Source organism: Rana temporaria, chromosome 1 (genome assembly GCF_905171775.1).
Source record: "Rana temporaria chromosome 1, aRanTem1.1, whole genome shotgun sequence".
Lineage (NCBI taxonomy): Eukaryota > Metazoa > Chordata > Amphibia > Anura > Ranidae > Rana > Rana temporaria.
Window position 1 is genome coordinate 562144401 of NC_053489.1, and position 21094 is coordinate 562165494.

Here is a 21094-nt window from a genome sequence, read left to right on the forward strand (position 1 = left end):
TTATCCCTGTCTGTACCATGTGATCACTGAGTAATCGGAGATCATTGCAATAGTACACAATGAATGGCCATACACCTGTCATGTAATTGGTCACAGCAGTCACCTGGTACTGGGGCTGGCCAGGTACAATAAACGGTCTTCCTCTGTGTCTGGTGGAAACGGCAGGTAACTGATTGCACTGCTGTGCTGTCCTGGGAGGGCGTCTTATGACATCCACCTGGAACAGCAGTGCTCCTGCTCAGCTGTCATTTATCTATAGGCTGGGCAGTTCAAGAAAAATTCCAGGTGTGGTTACTTTATACATAGTTAGTTATAGCTTGGACTAATATATTTCTGTACATATCATTCCTGACTGATGCCCCTGGAAGCTAGAAATCGCTTAAGTAAACACCACTAATGCAGTGATCCTCACTAGCTACTGAGTCCCGTGCCATGTATCTACCCTGCTGAGTTCTGAACAAAGAACGTTGGCTCTCCGGCACGGGCACCATTCAAAAAATGCAAGGGAGCAGAAAAGAAGTGTGGTTATGTCCTGCTCTTCACCTCGTCCAGTCAGAGAATACTTTGCTTTCATTCAGAAAGTACTGACTCTCTTGCTGAATTACTTTTTCACTCATCCAGAACAAGTATACAGGTAAACATTTATGACTATTTTCATACAGAGACTAAAAAACTGAAGCCACTGGGTCAGAGTAACAGCTAAGCAACTAGCATTTTTATAAGACATTTTATAAATTGGGTGGCATTAGGCCGGCCATACACGGAGCTCAATTTCCCCATCAACAGAAACTGATGCGGGAATCCCTCCTGCTGGACCATTGTCTTCTCCCGGTGGGGGAAGCCACCCCGCTGGGAAAAGACAGTGATTATCACTGGTGGCTATAGAAGTCACTTGCGATAATTTCCAGTGAATCCAGCAGGCTGGTTGTATCCAAGTTGATCGATCAACTTGGTACATTCAGCCTGCCCATTAATTGTCCGAATCGGCAGGAACCGGCCAAGATTCGAACCGTGTATGGCCGGCCTTAAATGGATGTCACTTTATGCAAGTGACAAATAAATTAAAGCCCAACTCCAGCACAAAAAGCATTTAGTGTATATCTGGCACAGTAACCAGGTTTGGGTTATCGGTGAATGAATTTTGATTGTTGCACTTTGTGGTTTGACTTCACGTGTAAATGTCGCTGCCCAAGTGACCCCTCCAGAGATGTGATGTTTGCCATCTTCACCCATGTTGATTGCCCCCAGATGATGATGTAACTCAGGCTCATGTGCATAGGAATAAATGTATTCTGGCACCAAAGGCATGCTGAGATTGTACATGCATGGCTTGGTGTACAACCTAAAGGTACTTGCTAGCAGGTGGGGAAGAAGCATTTATTGCAAAGAAGGAATATAAATCTCTTCTGCAATAAAATCCTGTCCGCTAGCTGTTTGCTTTAAACATTTTAGTTGAACTTTATGCCGCGTACACACGATAATTTTTCAGCATGTCCAAAAAACGAAGTTTTCCCAACTTCATCATTAAAACGACGTTGCCTACACACCATCGTTTTTAAAAAAATGCTCTAGCAAAGCACGGTGACATACAACACGTACAACGACACTATAAAGGGGAAGTTCTATTCGCCTTTGGGCTGCTTTAGCTGATTCCGTGTTAGTAAAAGACGATTCGCGCTTTTTTGTCTGTTACAGCGTGATGAATGTGCTTATCCATTATGAATGGCAGTTTTACCAGAACGAGCGCTCCCGTCTCATAACTTCTGAGCATGCACAGGTTTTTTACGTCGTTTTAGCCCACACGATCATTTTTTACAACCCGAAAAACGACATGGTTTAAAACAACGTTCTAAAATGCAGCATGTTCGAAAAAAAAATTTTTTGTCGTTTTTCAGAACCTGAAAAATGATGTGAAGCCCACACACGATCATTTTAAATGAAGTTTTTGAAAAACAGTTTTTTTTTTTCATGCCGAAAAATGATCGTGTGTACGCGGCATTAGGCTTGCATGAGTAAATGGCTGCAACTCACTTAGTTTGGACACATTTTTAAAGATTGTTCTCTGTTTTTACAGTTAAAAATTGAGTAATTCAGTGAGTTTGTACACTCACTAAATATACTCTTATTTTCTTTCCATGGTTTCATCCCCAATCTATATTACAAGCACACACAAACATAAATGCAGCATAATGCATATTCAAGTCTGTTTCTTTAGTGACCTTCATCTTGCCGTGTCCTGGTTTTGTTTCCTCAGTGCTGAAGCCCTTGGTGGAACTGCTGAGTGATCCGGATTACATTAATCAGATGCTGCTCAGCCAGCTGGAGTACAGAGAACAGGTGAATGAGCGTCACAAGAAGACCTATACATACGCCCCATCTTATGAGGAGTTTGTCAAGCTGATCACGAACAGTTCTGACATTGAATTCCTCAAACAGCTAAGGTATTTGGCTTTCCAGTTTTGAAGAACCCTAAACATGCAGTATTTTCTGACTAGGTTATGCTACACACATAATAAAACAGACCTGTATAAGGTAGCATCAAAAACTTTTATTTGTAGAGAGATCACATCACAAAGGTACAAGTGCAATGTTTTGGAGCTGTGCAGGACCTCTTCATCAGATATGTGATGCATGCCTGACAATGGGGTCCTGCGGGGCTCTGAAATGTTGCACTTGTACATTTTGTGATTTGTGATCTCTATACAATAAAGGTTTTGAACCATATTTGATGGTTCGTGGTGTGCTGGCAAATATGGGTATTGATGTGTGATGAGGCCAGTATATCCAGCTGGTAGTCACTGCAGCACCCGCTACTGACAAGCCAGGAAAGTGTGCGATGGGAATATAGCCAAGACTGTATAATTAGGTGATCTATTCTATAATAAGGGGACCATATCATATTGGGGATGTCTATTGTCATTGGAAATCGCCAACTAAAACTCTAGTTTTGCAAAAAAAAAAAAAATCTTGAATTGAAAGCCCTGAGATTGTTTTCTAAAAAAAAATCTATGATGTCCTCTATACCTTCCCAAGGGGACTGTTTATAAGATGGTATAACATTCACAAGATGTCTAACATGATTTTGACTTTTGGGTAAATGACGGGCACATCAGTCGCTACCAAAGCCACCACAGTTTTCCCAAATCTTGAGGTCAAGCCAGGTGCCAGAGTCCAGGAAGCCTGCTCCTGATGTATTTAACTCAAAAAGACGCATACTGATAACCTTTCAAACATCCAGGTAGATTATCTAACAAGCAGATAAATGACCGCTTACACTGTGAAACCTTCCACCTTTGGGATACACCCTGAAGAGTAAAACGCATTGAAGGTGTGGCTGGATGTGGAAGATTTTGCAGTGTGAGCTGTCATTTAACCACTTGTCTACCAAGGTACTTTATAAATGTCATTCTAGACAAGTGGGTAAAATCTAGCTCACAGCAGGAAACTGCTTCCCCAGCATGTGTCCTATTCGTTCCTTGATCCCTTCTAAGGCTAATGACCCCTGAATTGACGTGTATTATGTCACTTTCGGTGTTACACCTGTCATTCCTCTACTAGTGTAGCCAAGGATGCAGCTATTCCAGCATGATCTGTGGTGGAATAGTTGCATTGGATGGCAGAGGGAGACAATGGTGGTCTCCCCTTTGTCTCAATAAAGATTACCTGTCACCTGCCTATGCTTGTTGGTCCAGTTGTAATAGCAAGTCCTAGTCCAAAATTCCTCAACAAACTAGAGCTAAAAAAACTTTTTTTTTTTTTTCACACATGAATTTAAAATAAACCTAACAACACTTGTCTTAAAAACTTTCTGTGGCTTATTTGTGCATGCATTTACATTGGTGTCCGTAACATTACTGATACCTGCGACAAAATTCAGGTAGTTCTTGCTACAATTTTTTAAGAATCTTACGCTATGGCAGTGACAAATTCTTAAATAATTATTTTCCACCAGTTCAAAGATTACCGTAGGTAATTAAAAGCAGCTGTGAGCTAGCATATGCCAGTACTCAGAGTGGGGCTGGCGGTGGTAGGACACTTGTGTAAATGTAGAAATCCTCCCAGTACAAATCTTTGCTTTCCTATCTCTCCCAGTAAAAAGTTCCCTTTCTGCTAAAATTTCCCTCCCAGTGCAAATCTTTGCCCCGCTCAAATCCTACCACTTTCCCAACAAAAATCTTTTGCTCCCGACCTATTCTCAGGTGCCCGCCCTTCTCTGGTGATTTCCCCCTATCCTGGTCATTGGACCCTTACCCCGGTCATTCCCCCTTCCTTCCTGGGTCCATTCCCCCTTCCTTCCTTGGTCCATTCCCCCTCCCTTTTCGGGTCCATTCCCCTTCCCTTTCCGGGTCCATTCCCCCTCCCCTTTCCGGGTCCATTCCCCTTCCCCTTTCCGGGTCCATTCCCCTTCCCCTTTCCGGGTCCATTCCCCCTCCCCTTTCCGGGTCCATTCCCCCTTCCCCTTTCCGGGTCCATTCCCCCTTCCCCTTTCCGGGTCCATTCCCCCTTCCCCTTTCCGGGTCCATTCCCCCTTCCCCTTTCCGGGTCCATTCCCCCTTCCCCTTTCCGGGTCCATTCCCCCTTCCCCTTTCCGGGTCCATTCCCCCTTCCCCTTTCCGGGTCCATTCCCCCTCCCTTTCCGGGTCCATTCCCCCTTTCTTCCCATACTCCTTTCTTCCCACATTTTTCTCCCATCCCCGTTCCTTCCTTGAACCTAGACATCTGATACAGTGTGGTAGACTGCTGGGGGATTTTTTTCTTCCTGGCTCCCCCTCGTCTTGTGTCGAGTGAATGTCAGACCTGAGCAGGAACCTAGGAGACGCTTCCCCTTTGAAGTGTTTCAGTCTGACAGGTAGCTAGTGGGGAGAGAAGCTGGCTGCTTCAATGGCTGTCTATCCTGGTAAAGGGGACCCAGGGCACCCCACCTGTGGGGCAGGTGCTCTGGGTACCCAGAGGTAGTGACACCATTGGATTGGATGTCAAATCTTTGTGTCTGCATTTATTAGGGTTTTATTGATGGAGTAGCTTGGCATTTCCTTTGTACATGCCTTTATAGTTGCAAGTCCGTATAGAGCTCAACATAACAAAATGTATCGAAATATGGCCATTGAAATTTTTTTCAAAGGACTTTTCCTCAAGCCTTGCATGGTGTAGTAGTAGTAGTGTGCCTTTGTTGCCAGTTTTCAGCTCTTCTTTTAATAAAACAATAAGTACTCCAAGATCTATTTGTAGATGTTGATGTTCTAGAGAAGAATATGATTTTGTTGCTTGGCGACCTATTGTTCATTTGATGTAAAAATGCCTATCTGTGCCAAGTCAAGGGCTGCTGAGTGCTACTGACAACTAAAATTATCTCTTATTAGTCTCCATCTAAAGCATAAGTTTTCTCAGAGCGAGTATGCAGTATGCAGTTATATGGAGTCTCTTCTGTGCCCGGTTCTGCCAGTGCTATAATGACAGCTTCTCTTAAGTAAATGTACCTAAATAGTTGATTTTCTCCTCATTATGTGACTGTTCAATTATACACATACCTGTAATTTGGTAATGTCCCCCCTTTGGATGCCATCTAAATTGCTGCTGTGTTTAAGTCTCATTTTTGCAGTTGTGAAATTTGCTTTACAGTTGGGTTACTTAACATTTTCTTTGATACTACATTTTTATGTGCAATATCCATTCCCTGACCCCTCCTGTGACTAATGACCCCCAGAAGAGACATGTATTACATCACCTCTGGTGTCACAACTGTCATTCCTCGACTAGTGTAGCTGAGGATGCAGCTATACCAGCATGATCTGCGCTGGAATAGTTGTATTGGAGGGCAGGGGGTGGCGGTCTCCCACAAATGTCTTCATAAAGAGTATCTGTCACTGGTCCATGATATCACATAGGGTGCTTGTTGGCCCACTTGTAATAACAAAGTAAAAAAAATGATATAAGATAAAAATACTTAAAAAAAAATTAAAGCACCTGTCACCCCACACATACCCCATAAAAAAGTCTTGACATGATTGGTATGTATTTACTTTACCACTTTCTTTTATAGTTTACCCAAAAATGGGCATAATACAGTGAGGGAAAAGGTATTTGATCCCCTTCTGATTTTGTACAATTGCCCACTGACAAAGAAATAATCAGTCTATAATTTTAATGGCAGTTTTTTTTTTTTACCAGTGAGAGACAGAATAACAACAAAAATATCCAGAAATACGCATTTCAAATAAGTTTTATTATTGATTCACATTTTTTTTTAAATCAAAGTATTTTTATTGAACAAGAGAGATAGCACATAAAGTATAGTCAGACAGTGATACATGCATATGACAATACTGTATCTCTTGGCAGTATCACACAGCAACATTCTATTAGGATACATACATAGACAGAAGTCAGCATTATTGGTATCATTAACAGGCATACGATACACAGTCATAGCACACTATGCCGCCGGGGACCCCACCCTATCCCCCCCACACATCCCCACCAGGGCAACATAAGAAAACTAAAAAAGGAAACCGCATACTATAAATCCTGACCAGTTGTTATATACAGGTTTCAGAGGCTTTAAGCCATTTGTCCTAAATGTTTTCGTATTTGGAGGGGCACCCTCTGTGAGAATATATAAGTTTCTTATAGGGCAATACAGCATTAACCTCCACAAATCCAGTGCGAGACCCCTGGAGGGTCTGGTCTCATCCACACCCTATATACAAAATAGGAAAATACTGCGCAGGTCTAAGAGTGAAATAGTGATGACACTATAAACATATGTGAGAAAAATAATAAATATAAAAAATAAAAAAAGGCTGCTGCAACTTATATGTAAGATACACACACAAATACAGTATAAAAAGAAAAGCTGCGCTGCAAGTTGAATCAACATAAATATTCAATTATGTAATAAAGTACACAAAAATCCCAGTGCAAAACTGAAAGGTAAATTAGTGCAAAAGTCCATATATGAAGTATCACAGAGGAATGCAGGAAGTGACAGGAAGTTCTCCGAATGAGTGAAGCTAAATATCCAGGCACAAATCTTGTGAATCAGATGACAAATCCACCACCACTTATGTATCAGCTGCTTACCAGAGCAAGAATAAATTCAAGCATGTACAACATGGGTCAATATGGGTCCTGGATAGACTGCCACTCTCTCTCCTGTATCACCAATCCTCTATGTCAGACCAACTTTCTCCATAGATGTTACCCAAAGGAGAAAAACACTCACATGGTGTGATATCGCTTAAAATATTTTAATGTAAAAAGATATTGCACTCACATGTAAAACGGTTAAAAAGTGCGATCGATAATCGTATAGCCGGCCGGCTCTGCTGTCTGCTCGTCCTTCCGGGTAGACAGCGTGGATCGTGGTGACGTCAGCACGTCGCTCCTCCCTACGCCGTTTCGTCACAAGGATGACTTCTTCCAGGGGATCCTCTGGAAGAAGTCATCCTTGTGATTTGGGTAACATCTATGGAGAAAGTTGGTCTGACATAGAGGATTGGTGATACAGGAGAGAGAGAGTGGCAGGTCTATCCAGGACCCATATTGACCCATGTTGTACATGCTTGAATTTATTCTTGCTCTGGTAAGCAGCTGATACATAAGTGGTGGTGGATTTGTCATCTGATTCACAAGATTTGTGCCTGGATATTTAGCTTCACTCATTCGGAGAACTTCCTGTCACTTCCTGCATTCCTCTGTGATACTTCATATATGGACTTTTGCACTAATTTACCTTTCAGTTTTGCACTGGGATTTTTGTGTACTTTATTACATAATTGAATATTTATGTTGATTCAACTTGCAGCGCAGCTTTTCTTTTTATACTCATCCACACCCTGGCAATGACTTTTCGGGCTGAAAAGAGCGTTTCATGTATGAATAACTTGATAAATGTATTGCAGTCTGGGAACATTCCCAGAAGACACGGTTTCGGCTGGAGCGTTATGGGGGAGCCCATCGTGTCGTGTAGGAATCCCACCACCTGTGACTAGAATATCTGTATTTTGGGGCATTTCCATAAAAGATTAAAAAAGTTGGCCGCCGCTTGAGCACACATGAGACATGCAGTGGAATAATAATGTTTATACTTTGAGAGTCTGAGTGGCGTGAGATATGATCTATGCATTATGAAAATTTGAGTCAGCCGATCTGACAGCTTGGGGGAAACCAGTTTACATGTGTCCAAAGCATCACTCCACTCATCATCCGCAATAGGGCTTATTTCGTCTTCCCACCTGGTCTTCAATGCGTATGCCGCCACGGTTGCCGAGGGGAGCGACAGCATGGTAAAAAAATTGTGAGATAAGTTTCTTAGGGTCAGGGTATTTTATGGCTGCCATCAATAGGTTGTCACCCAAAGAGAGATCACCCAAAGGGAATTATGTGCAGAAGGCATGATGGAGCTGTATGTATCTAAAGTACATTCGGTTAGGAAGTGCAAACTCGGACTTTATGCTATCAAAGGACTTCAGTTTCCCATCGGAAATGATATGGGACAAGTAGAAAATTCCCCTAGAGCTCCACCATCCAGTATCTGTAATCTGATTGAATTTAGGAAGGGCTGTGTTATGCCACAGAAGAGTGTAGTCATGTAAAAGTGGCAGGCGTAGTTTTGCGGAGGCTATGGACCACGCTCAGACCACCCCAGGCACAAGAAGTGTAGGAATCTATCTCTGTCTGTTTTGTCTACATAAAATATTTGCTATAGTTGAGCTGCAAGTTAGTATAAATTTAAGTCAGGCAGAGCCAGTCCTGCAAGGTCAGTGGGACTTTTGAGTTTGTGCCATGGGAGTTCATGCCTATTGTTGCCCCATACAAACGGTTTTAAAAGAGCTACGATTGCCATGAAATGCTTAAGAACAAGATAAACAGGGGAATGCCAGAGCATATAAAGAATTTTTGGTAACGGGACCATTTTGATGAGATTTACGCGGCCCATGACACCCAGAGGAAGCCGAGCCCAGATCTGTGTCTTCTGCTTAAGCATTTCAAACAGCGGTGTTATATTTAGCGAGACATAGTCCACTGGGTCTCTGGTGACCCTGATTCCCAGGTATTTGATAATACTAACTCTCTGTAGGGGGAGCAAGGCTCTATCTCTGGTTGGTGAGTAACTGTCCAATGGGAGTATCTGGGATTTGTCCCAGTTGATCCGCAGCCCAGAAAATGTGCCAAATCTTTCTATGAGGGCTATAGCAAAGGGCAGCGAGCTGTCCGAGTCGTCTAGGTACAGGAGAGCGCCGTCTGCATACGTGCTAATTTTTTCCACTACCCCTCCTTTCTGTAGGCCCACTATCCCTGTGTGAGCGCGGATTGCTATCGCGAGTGGCTCTGCCGCCAGTGCATACAGCAGTGGTGACAGAGGGCACCCCTGTCTGGTATTTCTGTGGAGAGAAAACTGATCCGAGGTCCAGCCGTTAGCCAGAACTTTGGCCACCAGGCTTTGATAAAGGAGCTGAACCCATTTGACAAATCTGGGCCCCAATCCAAACTTACCCAGACAGGTCCAAAGGTACCACCACTCGACGGAGTCGAATGCCTTGGCGGTGTCCAAGGCGACTACTGTCCTGGACCCTGAATTATCATGGGAAGTCAGAAGATTAATAAATAATCTCTGGAGGTTGAAAGATGTGTTCCTGCCCGGCATGAAACCTGCCTGATCTCCATGTATCGGTGAAAGGATAACCTTGTTAAGGCGGATATCAAGCACCTTTGCAAGTATCTTGACATCCACCTGGAGCAGGGAGATGGGGCGATTAGACTCCGGAAGGTGAGGATCCTTACCGGGTTTGGGAATTTGTACTATAGTAGCCTCCCTCATGGAGACAGGCAGGTCAGAGCTTTCTAGAATGGAGTTATATAGCGCCAGCAGCTTAGGGACCAACAGATCCGAGTATGAGGAGTAGAACTCCACCGGTAAGCCGTCCAAGCCCGGGGACTTGGATGAAGGGAATTCAGCTATGGCTTTAGAGATCTCCTCCTGTGTCAAAGGCTCCTCCAGCTCCCTAGTATGATCTTCAGTCAGCTGCCGGATTTGTATCTCATCCAGGAAGGACTCCATCAGAGAGAGGCCATCTGAGACGATGGTGGCTTATAGGGAGGCGAAAAAAATCGCAAAACATTTCCGCGACCTGAACAGGTTCAGTCAAGAGGGTGTTGTCAGGGGAACGCAGGGAGATCACCACCGGGGGCCTCTCCTCGCTGTGCGCGAGGTAAGCCAGTAACTTCCCTGCTCTTTCACCATGCTCAAATGACCTCTGCTTAAGAAAAAATACTTTGCGTTTGGATTTTTCATAGATCAACTGGTCTAGCGTCCTAGAACATAACTTGAGGCTACCAGCCCTTTCCACTGTGGGATCGTCAAGAAATGTACTTTCCGCTGTCTCCAAGTTATGCGTCGCAATGTCCATAGCTATGGCAGAGGTTTGTTTAAGTTTGTTAATACGGCCGTAAGAGTCATCCGGGCATGTATCTTAAACGCCTCCCATACTATCGGTGGCCGTGCTGAGGCCACATTAGTCGCAAAAAAGTGTTCCCAGTCGGTCCGAAGAGTGTCATCCTCTGGTCGTAAAGTCAACCAAAAGGGATTCAGTCGCCACGACGACGGTGGACGTGCATGTGGCAGGGAAAGTTTAACCCAATAGGGACAATGATCAGACACTGATCTGGGTAAAAACCCTCCGTTCGTTAGCCTAGGGAGGAGTGGTCTGGAAAGGAGTATGAGGTCTATGCGGGACACAGAGTGGTGGGATGCAGAAAAACACGAGTAGGCTCGTGAGGCAGGGCACCTTTATCTCCATGTATCTACCAGATTAAAGTCATTGAGAAGGCGCGCAAACCTTGTTTGGTGTGGGCGTGCCATAGAGTGTAAGGGCCCGGTCAGCCTGTCAAGGGCTCTGTCTAATATGTTGTTGAAATCACCCAGCCATATAGCTGGTAGAGCGGGGTGCAATGCCATAAAATGAAATCCCTCAGTCAACACATTAAATTGAAACGGTGGTGGCCCGTAAAATGCTAACAGGAGGACCACATCCCCATGCAACTTCGCCTTTATAAAGACGAATATACCCAATGAGTCTAGTACCAAATCCTGGCGTTCAAAATGTGTCGTTTTAGCTATCAGGAGGGATACCCCTCTGGAATGTGTAGTGTGAACAGAGTGATAAGCCCAGCTTATCCAAGGCCGTTTGAGTGCTCTTAATACTGAACCCTCCGCATGTGTTTCCACCAGGGCCACCACATCCGCTCTGTTTTTTTCAGTTGCCCGAACACTGCAGATCTCTTAATGGGGTCTCTCACCCACCTCATGTTCCATGTAAGAAATTGTAATGTGGCCATGGACGGAGATGAAAACAAGGTGAAACTCCAGGATTTGGGTCCCCCTCCAGGGTCAGCAGATGAGGCGGCCGTACCCAGCCGTACAAGAAAAAAAGACCATCTCTCAACAATAAAAACCCTAGAACCCCCCTCCCCGCCCTGCACTGACCCCAACTGGTGCGGGCATTAACCCCTAACTGCCAACAGGGCATAAACAGCGTCGAACCTGTGAAGGAAAAGCAGAGTAGTGTTAAAGCATATACATGGACCCTAGCAGTCTGAGACCGGGCTAAGGGCCATACGTTCCTACCCAGGTTGCACAATTTAGAGCACGGGGCGAAACTTCGCTGTGCTACGTGACACATTGTAGGACCATGCTCACTGATTGGAGTGAGCTCACTAGCGGAGTAGTTCCCTCCGCAGGCCAGAGAGAACTGTAAAAGTCAAATCCAAAAGTATTGAAAAAAACTTGGTATTGCCCTTTGACGGGTATGGAGAAAGATTTAGGGCACTACAAGTAGCACACTGCACCAGGTGCGCTGTGGCTGTCCACCAGGCGGTGCGTCCTGCCAGGCAATAGGTAGAGCAGTCCCAAACCTGTGATTTGGATGAGTTTAGGTCAACTCAAAAGTTTAGGGCTCCATCTCTCCAGGCAGAGGGGGGCAGCAATATCAAAGAGAAATGTTCTCATACAGTCATGTGCCCTCCCCGCCATGCGGGGGACAAACAGGAACAATGGGACTGGGTGTGCACAGGCTGGTGTGTGCTATGGGAAAAAATGGGAACACAGGAGCAATATCTCCCACACGAGGGAGTCATCCTGGGGCTCTGGAGCAAGGGGCCATGGATACAATGAGCAATGTTAGTATGCTGTTCCTTGCCCACTCTCAGACTACATATGGGAAGGATTTTCTGGAGGAGAGTGAAGCATAGGGGAGCAGTTGGTAAAAGTGCACGTGAAGTTGCAGGTATACTTATCTGTGCGCATCGTGCTGCTCAAGCCACGCTATGGCTGCCTCTGGGTCTTCAAAAAAGTTTGCTCTGTCTTCTCCCTCCACGCGCAGGCGAGCTGGAAACAGCATGGCATATTTCACATTCTTGATTCGTAAGCGCCGTTTCACCTCAATGAAGGTTTTTCTCTGTACCTCCGCCGAGAAGTCTGGGAAGACGGCGACCATCTTATTTCCAAAAGGGATATTGCCTTTTTCCCTGATAAGGTGGAGGGTGGCATCTCGATCCCTGAAATTCAGGAACTTGGCTATGAAAGTGCAGGGGGGTCTCTCCCCTCCACCCCCTCTGGCGGGCCAATGAAGCGGAGGTTACACCTGCGCAACCTATTCTCAATATCATCCTGCTTCTGCAGGAGCTGATTCACTTGAAGCTGCATGGCCTCAGTGGAAACTTGCAATGGGGGAGGGAGTCCGCCACTGTGCTCAGTCTAGTCTCAGCCTCCGTGACTCTTTCCCTGAGCTTCTGGAAGTCCTGCCTGACTAAAGATATGTCCACCTTTACCTCTTCAATCCTCGCTGTAAGGTTGGTCTGGCAGGATGTAATTGCCTCCTGGCAGGCTGTTATGGCTTGCAGGAGTCTGGCCGTGTCTGTGCCCTGAGCTACCTTCTCCCCCTGTGCGGCGGCGGAGCCATCTTGGTCCACAGGATCCGTCTCCGCATGGAGATATTGAGCCAGCTTGGCTATCGCTCCAGAGGTTTTTTTGGGTGGTGACATGGTCCCTTAGGGTGCCCGGTCCGGGAGCTGTCTATACCGGGTGTTTTTAAAGTTTAGGGTCTCAGAATATCCGTGCAGGATTTTCGGCCGGCGGAGCTCAGCTCACTCGCGTCTTATTTCATGCCGCTCCAGGCCACGCCCAATTGATTCACATTTTAATGAGTGAAAAAAGTATTTGTGAACTAAATAAGTACTAAATAAGTATCCTTTTGCAAAACATGACTTAGTACTTGGTGGCAAAACCCTTGTTGGCAATCGGAAGTCAGATGTTTCTTGTAGTTGGCCACCAGGTTCGCACACTACTCAGGAGGGATTTTATCCAACTCCTCTTAGTAGATCCAAGTCCTTAAGGCTTAGGATTTTATCCAAGTCCTTAAGGCTTAGGTTTGGTAACTCGAACCTTCAGCCCCCTCCACATATTTTCTATGGGATTAAGGTCTGGAGACAGGCCATTACAGGACCTTTAATGTGCTTCTTCTTGAGCCACTCCTTTGTTGCCTTGGTCGTGTGTTTTGGGTCATTGTAATCCTGGAATACCCATCCACGACCTATTTTCAGTGCCCTGGCTGAGGGAAGGAGGTCCTCACCCAAGATTTGACAGTACATGGCCCTGTCCATCATACCTTTTTGATGCCTTGAAGTTGTCCTGTCCGATTAGCAGAAAACACCCCCAAAGCATAATGTTTTCACCTCCATGTTTGATGGTAGGGGTGGTGTTTTTAGGGTCATAGACAGCACTCCTCTCTCCTCTCCTTTCGCCTTCCTTCCTTCCTTCCTTCCTTCTTCCTCAGCTTGAGCTTGATTTTTGTCTCATCTGCTGCTATCTTAGTAGACATTACTTCTATTACTACCTAATTACAGGGCATTGGTTCCATCAGTAGCACCTTTGTATAGATTACGGCTCCTGTTGTACACAACCATACACACATTTTATCTATATAATAAAATAATTAGAAATGCGCTGCACATTAGAGGAATCTGAGGAGACTTGCATAGTTACAGGTTGCCCATCACTGTATCTGTGTAACGTCACACCTATAACTTTCCACTAAGTACATCTATAGTTACTTCTTTCCCAGTCAACTCTCTTCGTTTCTTCCCTCTTTCCGAATACCCTCTCACTTCCTGCAGCCTTTTTAAACTCCCAGCACTGACAGGAAGGTGTTCCTCTATTGCTGACAGTGCGCCACTGTCAGCTGGGCTTCCAGACACACCTGATCTAAGCTCCAGCTTCCTGAACTGGACCTCCAGGACTCCTTGTTCGCTACAGCTCACAGCAACCAGGTCCAGGCTCCCAGGACGCTCATCCATGCCCAGCCCTCTGCAACCGCAAGTACTCTGCTATAGAAACCAAATGCTAAACGCTGATCTCCATACTTGCTACTTTGCTTCCAAGTTCATGTTTACTGCTATGCTGCCAAATGCTATGGAGATCTGCTGAAGTCTCTACTATAGCTTTCATGTTAAAGTTCACTGCTACAGATACCAGCTCTCATGTAATGTTCACTGCTACAGATACCAGCTCTCATGTTAATGTTCACCGCTACAGATACCAGCTCTCATGTTAATGTTCACCGCTACAGATACCAGCTCTCATGTTAATGTTCACTGCTACAGATACCAGCTCTCATGTTAATGTTCATTACTAACCCCTAGTGTGCAGTCCCAGTACTGCAGTTATACTTATCCTTGTACCATTAATACCAAGATTTACTTTAATGTTGCTTATGCTGGAATAAGCACCATTTACTTTACTGAGGCTGTGATGATAGAACCCAAACTCTTAACGGAGTTAAGAGTGAAACCTGGGTTCGAACCTGAGAAGTCTCCGCAGTTGTGATCCATAAACCTAAAACTAATTTGACGTATTGTTACAATCTGTGTGATATAACTGAAGCTTTGCTACTGAACTAGGTTCCTGCTGTCTTCTGATGGTCCTGGTTAATGATCCTCTTTGCAGTCCTAGCTGTGTGTGCATCAATTTAGTGAAGACAGCAGCCAAATATGACTGGCAGTTTTCAGCATTTTACTAGGCAGTGAAAGACAACCCATGAAGAATGATTTTTTTGGGGTTTCTGTAGGTATGTATGCAAACTGGTTCATGCCGACCATCAGTTGTACAAATATGTCAGACAGAAGTGCGTCCTCAAATACCATGGCATCCTCTATATTCAGTGTTGTTTTGTTCTGGAATAAAATTAAACGTACAGCACATGACAGAAAAAGATGGATTTGACAATCGCATTTAAACATAAATACCCCAGTCCATTCCATTGTATTATTTCCACTACTCTGTAAACAGTCTTGTATATCTGCTTTGTACAAATGGTAATTGCTTTGCCCAGTTTTTCATCAAATTTAGATAGGCCATGATGATGTATTACTTGCAGATGTGCAGTGGTTTGAAACGTTTTTTTCCATGACGATGCTAATTGTGTTCTATTGTGTGTATGCATATATAAAAAAAATTATATATATATATTTTTTTTCTAAATCTATTTTCACCTTGAGATGATATATGAAACTCATAACACAATATCAATTTTAAACTGTCAACATATGTGCTTTTAAGGCTAGGCTCACTGTAGTACAGCTTCACCATGATCGGATTTTTCAGTGCGATTTTTGTAGTGTGTTTCTTGACGCTTCATGCTAGGACAAGGAGATGGGATTTTATACACAAAATTCAACCAAAGGCACCATTGAAAATAATGTGATTTTGTCATGTGATTTGTGTGCGACTGGAGTCGCATCTGAAATTGCACTAGTGTGAACCAAGCCTAATGTTTACTGATCTTTAAAGGTGCATCTTTAAAGGGGTTGTAAATAGAGTTGAGCGGACACCTGGATGTTCGGGTTCGGGTCCGAACCCGAACTTTAAAAAAAAAGTAGTCAATGGGACACGGACTTTTAGAAAAAAAAAATGCGCGGAGGTCCCCGCAAATTCAATAACCAGACCCTTTAGGTCTGGTATGGATATTGAGGGGAACCCCGCCGGCAATTTAAAAAAAAAATGACGTGCGGTTCCCCCTAAATATCCATAACCAGACCCGTTATCCGAGCGCGTTGACCTGGCCGGCCGCAGAAAAGGGGGGGGACAGAGTGCGGCCCCCCCCTCTCCTGAACCGCACCAGGCCACATGCCCTCAACATGGGGAGCATGTCCCCATGTTGATGGGGACAAGGGTCTCATCCACACAACCCTTGCCTGGTGGTTGTGGGGGTATGCGGGCGGGAGGCTTATCAGAATCTGGAACACCCCTTTAACAAAGGGGACCCCCAGATCCTGACCCCCCCCCTCTGTGTGAAATGGTAATGGGGTACACTGTTCCCCTACCATTTCACGAAGGAAGTGTAAATTCTTGCCCCCCACAACCACCGGGCAAGGGTTGTGGGGATGAGACCCTTGTCCCCATCAACATGGGGACATCCTCCCCATGTTGAGGGCATGTGGCCTGGTGCGGTTCAGGAGAGGGGGGGCCGAACTCTGTCCCCCCCTCTTTTCTGCGGCCGGCCAGGTCAACGTGCTCGGATAACGGGTCTGGTTATGGATATTTAGGGGGAACCGCATGTCTTTTTTAAATTGCCGGCGGGGTTCCCCTTAATATCCATACCAGACCGAAAGGGTCTGGTTATTGAATTTGCGGGGACCTCCACGCATTTTTTTTTTCCCGGACCCAAACTTTTTCCAATTGTTCGGGTTCGGGAAAAACCCAAAGTCCGTACCGAACCCGTACTTTACAGTTCGGGTTCGCTCAACTCTAGTTGTAAAGCTTTTTAATATATTTTTTTTTTTTTAAATAGCAAACAGGTCATACTTGCCTCCACTGTGCAGCTCATTTTGCACAGAGTGGCCCGATCCTCGTCTTCTGGGGTCCCTCACGGCTGTCTCGGCTCTGGTAACCCGCTCTCCCAAGGGGGTTACCTTGCGGGCGCGCGCCCGAGTCCTGTATTCTGCGTCCATAGCCGCCAACTACAGGACTTGGCCCCGGCCCTCACGTCGTTGGAGTTGATTTATAGCAGCGTGAGCCAATGGCTGCGCTGCTAATAATCTATCCAACGAAGGGCCGAGAAGACCGGGCCAAAATCGAACACGTTCTCGACACGGGACTTCCGAGAGCTCAGATAAGTAAACCAGGGGGCTGGGGGGCCGGCAAACATCAGATGTTTTTTCACCTTAATGCATAGGAGGTGAAAGGTGAAAAAACATTAATCTTTACAACCCCTTTAAGTCTGTTTACATGGCTGTTTTCATAAATATTTTATTGATTTAACCACAGACTGCCCATTCATGCTTTGTGCGATGACAGATTTGCTGTTTTTTTTTTTTTTTTTTTTTTAGCACCTGATCAACGCCAAAGGAAACCATTGTTTTCTATATACCCCAATCACAGTGATGTGTACAGTGCCATCACAATGCGCTGCTGTGTGGAGACCATGAATGAATTGTCAATTGGTTAAAAAAAAAAAAGACACCGTCCTTAGTGCGATAATATAATTTGTTTTCTACTTACATTTTTTATTTGATGTAACATTTTACGTACTGTGGGAAGTGTTAATGAGCCATTATGTTATTTTTTATTAATGTATTTAGACCTTACTCCTTATATCATTGTGACATATGTTTGTCAGATGAAATTCAAAATATTTGATCATAAATTGAAGCTATGGGAAAGTAACATTTATTTACAATGTATACACCAGTTATTTTCTATCTGAAGTAACGTTCAGAATGAATGTTAAAGGGGTTGTAAAGGTAAAAAAAATCCCTAAATAGCTTCCTTTACCTTAGTGCAGTCCTCCTTCACTTACCTCATCATTTGATTTTGCTTTTACATGTCCTTATTTCTTCTGAGAAATCCTCACTTCCTGTTCTTCTGTCTGTAACTACACACAGTAATGCAAGGCTTTCTCCCTGGTGTGGAGACAGCCTCTTGGGGGGGAGGGGGCGAGCAGGAGTGTCAGGACGCCCACTAACACACACAGCTCCTTTCTCTATCCGCAAAGTAGAGCGCGTCCTGACCCTCCTGCTCGCCTCCTCAAGAGGCTTTCTCCACACCAGGGAGAAAGCCTCCCATTACTGTGTGTAGTTACAGACAGAAGAACAGGAAGAGAGGATTTCTCAGAAGAAATAAGGACATTTAAAAGCAAAATCGAAGGATGAGGTAAGTGAAGGAGGACTGCACTAAGGTAAAGGAAGCCATTTAGGGATTTTTTTTTTACCTTTACAACCCCTTTAAGTAATGCAAGATAAAATCCCCTGCAGTGTTCTAATATCATGTAATAGGTGCAGGGTTTCTACTTCTCTTGGCCTTCTACTTCTCTTGGCCTTCATTCACATTAACTGCAGCTTTGAAATCGTGCGACTTCATCTGAAATCGCACAATTTCAAAGCCACATGTCAGTGTGACTTGGAAGATATCTGTGCGGCTTCATGCACTGATGTCTATTCAAATGGCACCCAAAATCGGCAAAAGTATTGATGGAACTACTTTTGTAAATTGGTGCGGCACCGCAAAGTCGGCATTACACCGATTTGAACAATGCCATTGCCGGCAACAGGCTGCGACTTGTCATACGATTTGACCTTTTACATCACTAGTGGTCAATGGCAATGTTAAGAACCTTTAAAAAAAAAAAAAATTCCACTACTAGTGACATTTTAACATCCCTACCAAATTATAAAAAATGATCCCGATTGTTTGGTATGTGTCATTTTTATAACCCCCCCCCCCCCCCCCTGCTCCTTTACCTTTTGATCTGTGTGATCCTCCTTCCTGCTGCCCATTCACAATGGAGGAAGAGGAGCTTCCTCTGTTGTGAATAGGCTCAGTGTTTGTAAACACTGGCAGTGTTTTTTTTTTTTTATGCTCGTCTTGGCTGTGACTGGTTCACAGCTATCACAAAGTACAGACGCAATCTGATATTGGCTCTGCATCTTGCCTGTATTTAAAATGTCCAGTGATAACTCCTATAACACCCATTCATAGGCCTAGTTGCTGCCTGAGTAGATTTTCTGCTCCACATTTTTCAATCCCTTTACAACCGCCCAACACATATATGCAATGGCAGAAGGGTGGGCTTTAATGCCCACACACAGGGCCGATCCGCCCTATAGGCTCACTATGCAAGCCGCTTAGGGCTCCGCAACGCTGCGGAGGGCCCCCCAAATTACTAGAGGCCCCGCCTGGTGAGAAGCCATGTTCGGCTCCTCACCCCGCTTCTCAATTTGCTGGCTGTATGGGAGAAGAGGTAAGAAGTCGACACCCCCCCGCTTCTCCCTTTAATGTAAGATGTAATTTCCGACAGCAGAACACCCCCTCCCCCCACTTCTCAACTTTAATCTTTAACGTGACATGTCACTGTGGGCAGCGCCCACCCCCCGCTTCTCAACTTTAATGTGACATGTCATTTTCGGCAGCCCCCCTGCTTCTCAACTTTAATGTGACATGTCATTTGTCATTTTGCTTCGGGCCCCAGGGAGGTCAGGATCGGCACTGCCCACACACCTCATATGCATATATGTATGTGCTGAGCCCTCAAAGACAGCTAAAGATCGGTAGCTGACGGGACCAGCTTTCGATCATGAGAGCACTGTGGCAGCGGTCACATAATGGCCGATTCTTCCCACCCTCTGAGTGTTCCGACGGTTTAAAGGGATGCCAGGGCAGATGGGAAGGGATTAAAATTGTGCTTCAGAAATACACCTCTGTCTCCCTGTCTGTTATTTACAGTACAGTGGATTGAATAGTTAACAGATTTAGAGATATTTTGTACACAATTTCTTGTTTAGCATATTATTGTCAGAAGTAAAAAACATTCAGATAAATATAAAATCTAGAATTATATCTTGCAGGTGGAGCTTTAGAGTCACTTTTCCATTTTCCAAGCTCTCTGTTTGCTTCTTTGATGTAATGTCTAACTTATCCCCTTCATAGGACTTCTTGGGAAAAGAGACAAGTGTCTTTTGAGGAATAAGCAAATCCTTGGACTATCTCATTTGTGCCAGATACATGCATCCAAGGGACAAAACTTGCCAGACAAGCTTTACCGAGGCTGTATTGAAAATGAAAACTTGAGGGGATGTATTTTTCCAACACTCTTTTCAAATTTGAGGTGTTCCTTCAGAACCTACTACAAGGTTTCTTTTTTGCCTGCCATGCCTGCCTATCATAATGACAACTAAGGATGAGTTCAGGCGTGTTCGCAGACGCAAATGCAGAACCTGCCAGGAAGTCGGCGCTGCGCTAACCACAGGCAGTGACACATTTCCCAATCCGCGGCTGCAGAAATTGGGAAATGTCGCACTGCCTGTGATTAGCCCAGCACAGTGCCGACTTCCTGACGGGCTCTGCACGTGCAGATGCGAATACGCCTGAGCTCATGCTTAATGACATCCCCTCCCTGTCCATTTCTTGCACAGACGTCACCAGAAAAGCATGGGATGGAAAATTTCTCCATTGGGGTCACAAACCGAAAACAAAACCTGAAATTCTAATTCTTCTCCACTCTATTCAACGAGTAATAGGCTGGAATTCAATTTTGTATTTTTTTTGCTAGTATTTAATAGTTAAATTTTGTGTTCTGAGTCATGCAGCAGAATTTGTTTTCTTGATCAGATTTGCCATATTTTAATTAGCATTTTGGCATGCTGTTTATATATTCGTAATTCAACGGTAACGTGTTTCTTTTGCTTATTTTTAGGTATCAAATTGTTGTGGAAATCATTCAAGCAACTACAATTGGAAGCTTTCCCCAGATGAAGAGGCATAAAGGTAAGTAGGTGTTCTGATGGGAGTATGAGCTACATGTACTAATTATTTTCCATGAAACCGTGACCAGAGAGATTGTATGTGAATAAATAAAAAGCATTACCTGGCTTTGAACAATTCTAGTGAGGTGCTTGTACTTTGTGTCTAGGATTCTTTTTATATTATGTGTCTTTACAGTAATGGTTGTAAGGTTCACCTCTGGCTTATAGGGTTTGTGTTGGCTTCCAAAGATACTGCAGATAAAAGTATTTGTATATTCACCGTGTTACCATGCCCTCACGT

At 44.5% G+C, this 21094-nt stretch overlaps 1 protein-coding gene across 1 annotated transcript in view; it reads left to right on the plus strand.

Moving 5' to 3' along the window:
• SNX25 (sorting nexin 25) overlaps window positions 1-21094 on the plus strand; it is a 261350-nt gene that overhangs the window by 160473 nt on the left and 79783 nt on the right. The window contains exons 5-6 of the mRNA XM_040334158.1: window positions 2255-2441; window positions 20745-20815. Coding sequence (XP_040190092.1) covers window positions 2255-2441; window positions 20745-20815 — 258 coding nt within the window. The remainder of the gene's footprint in view (window positions 1-2254; window positions 2442-20744; window positions 20816-21094) is intronic.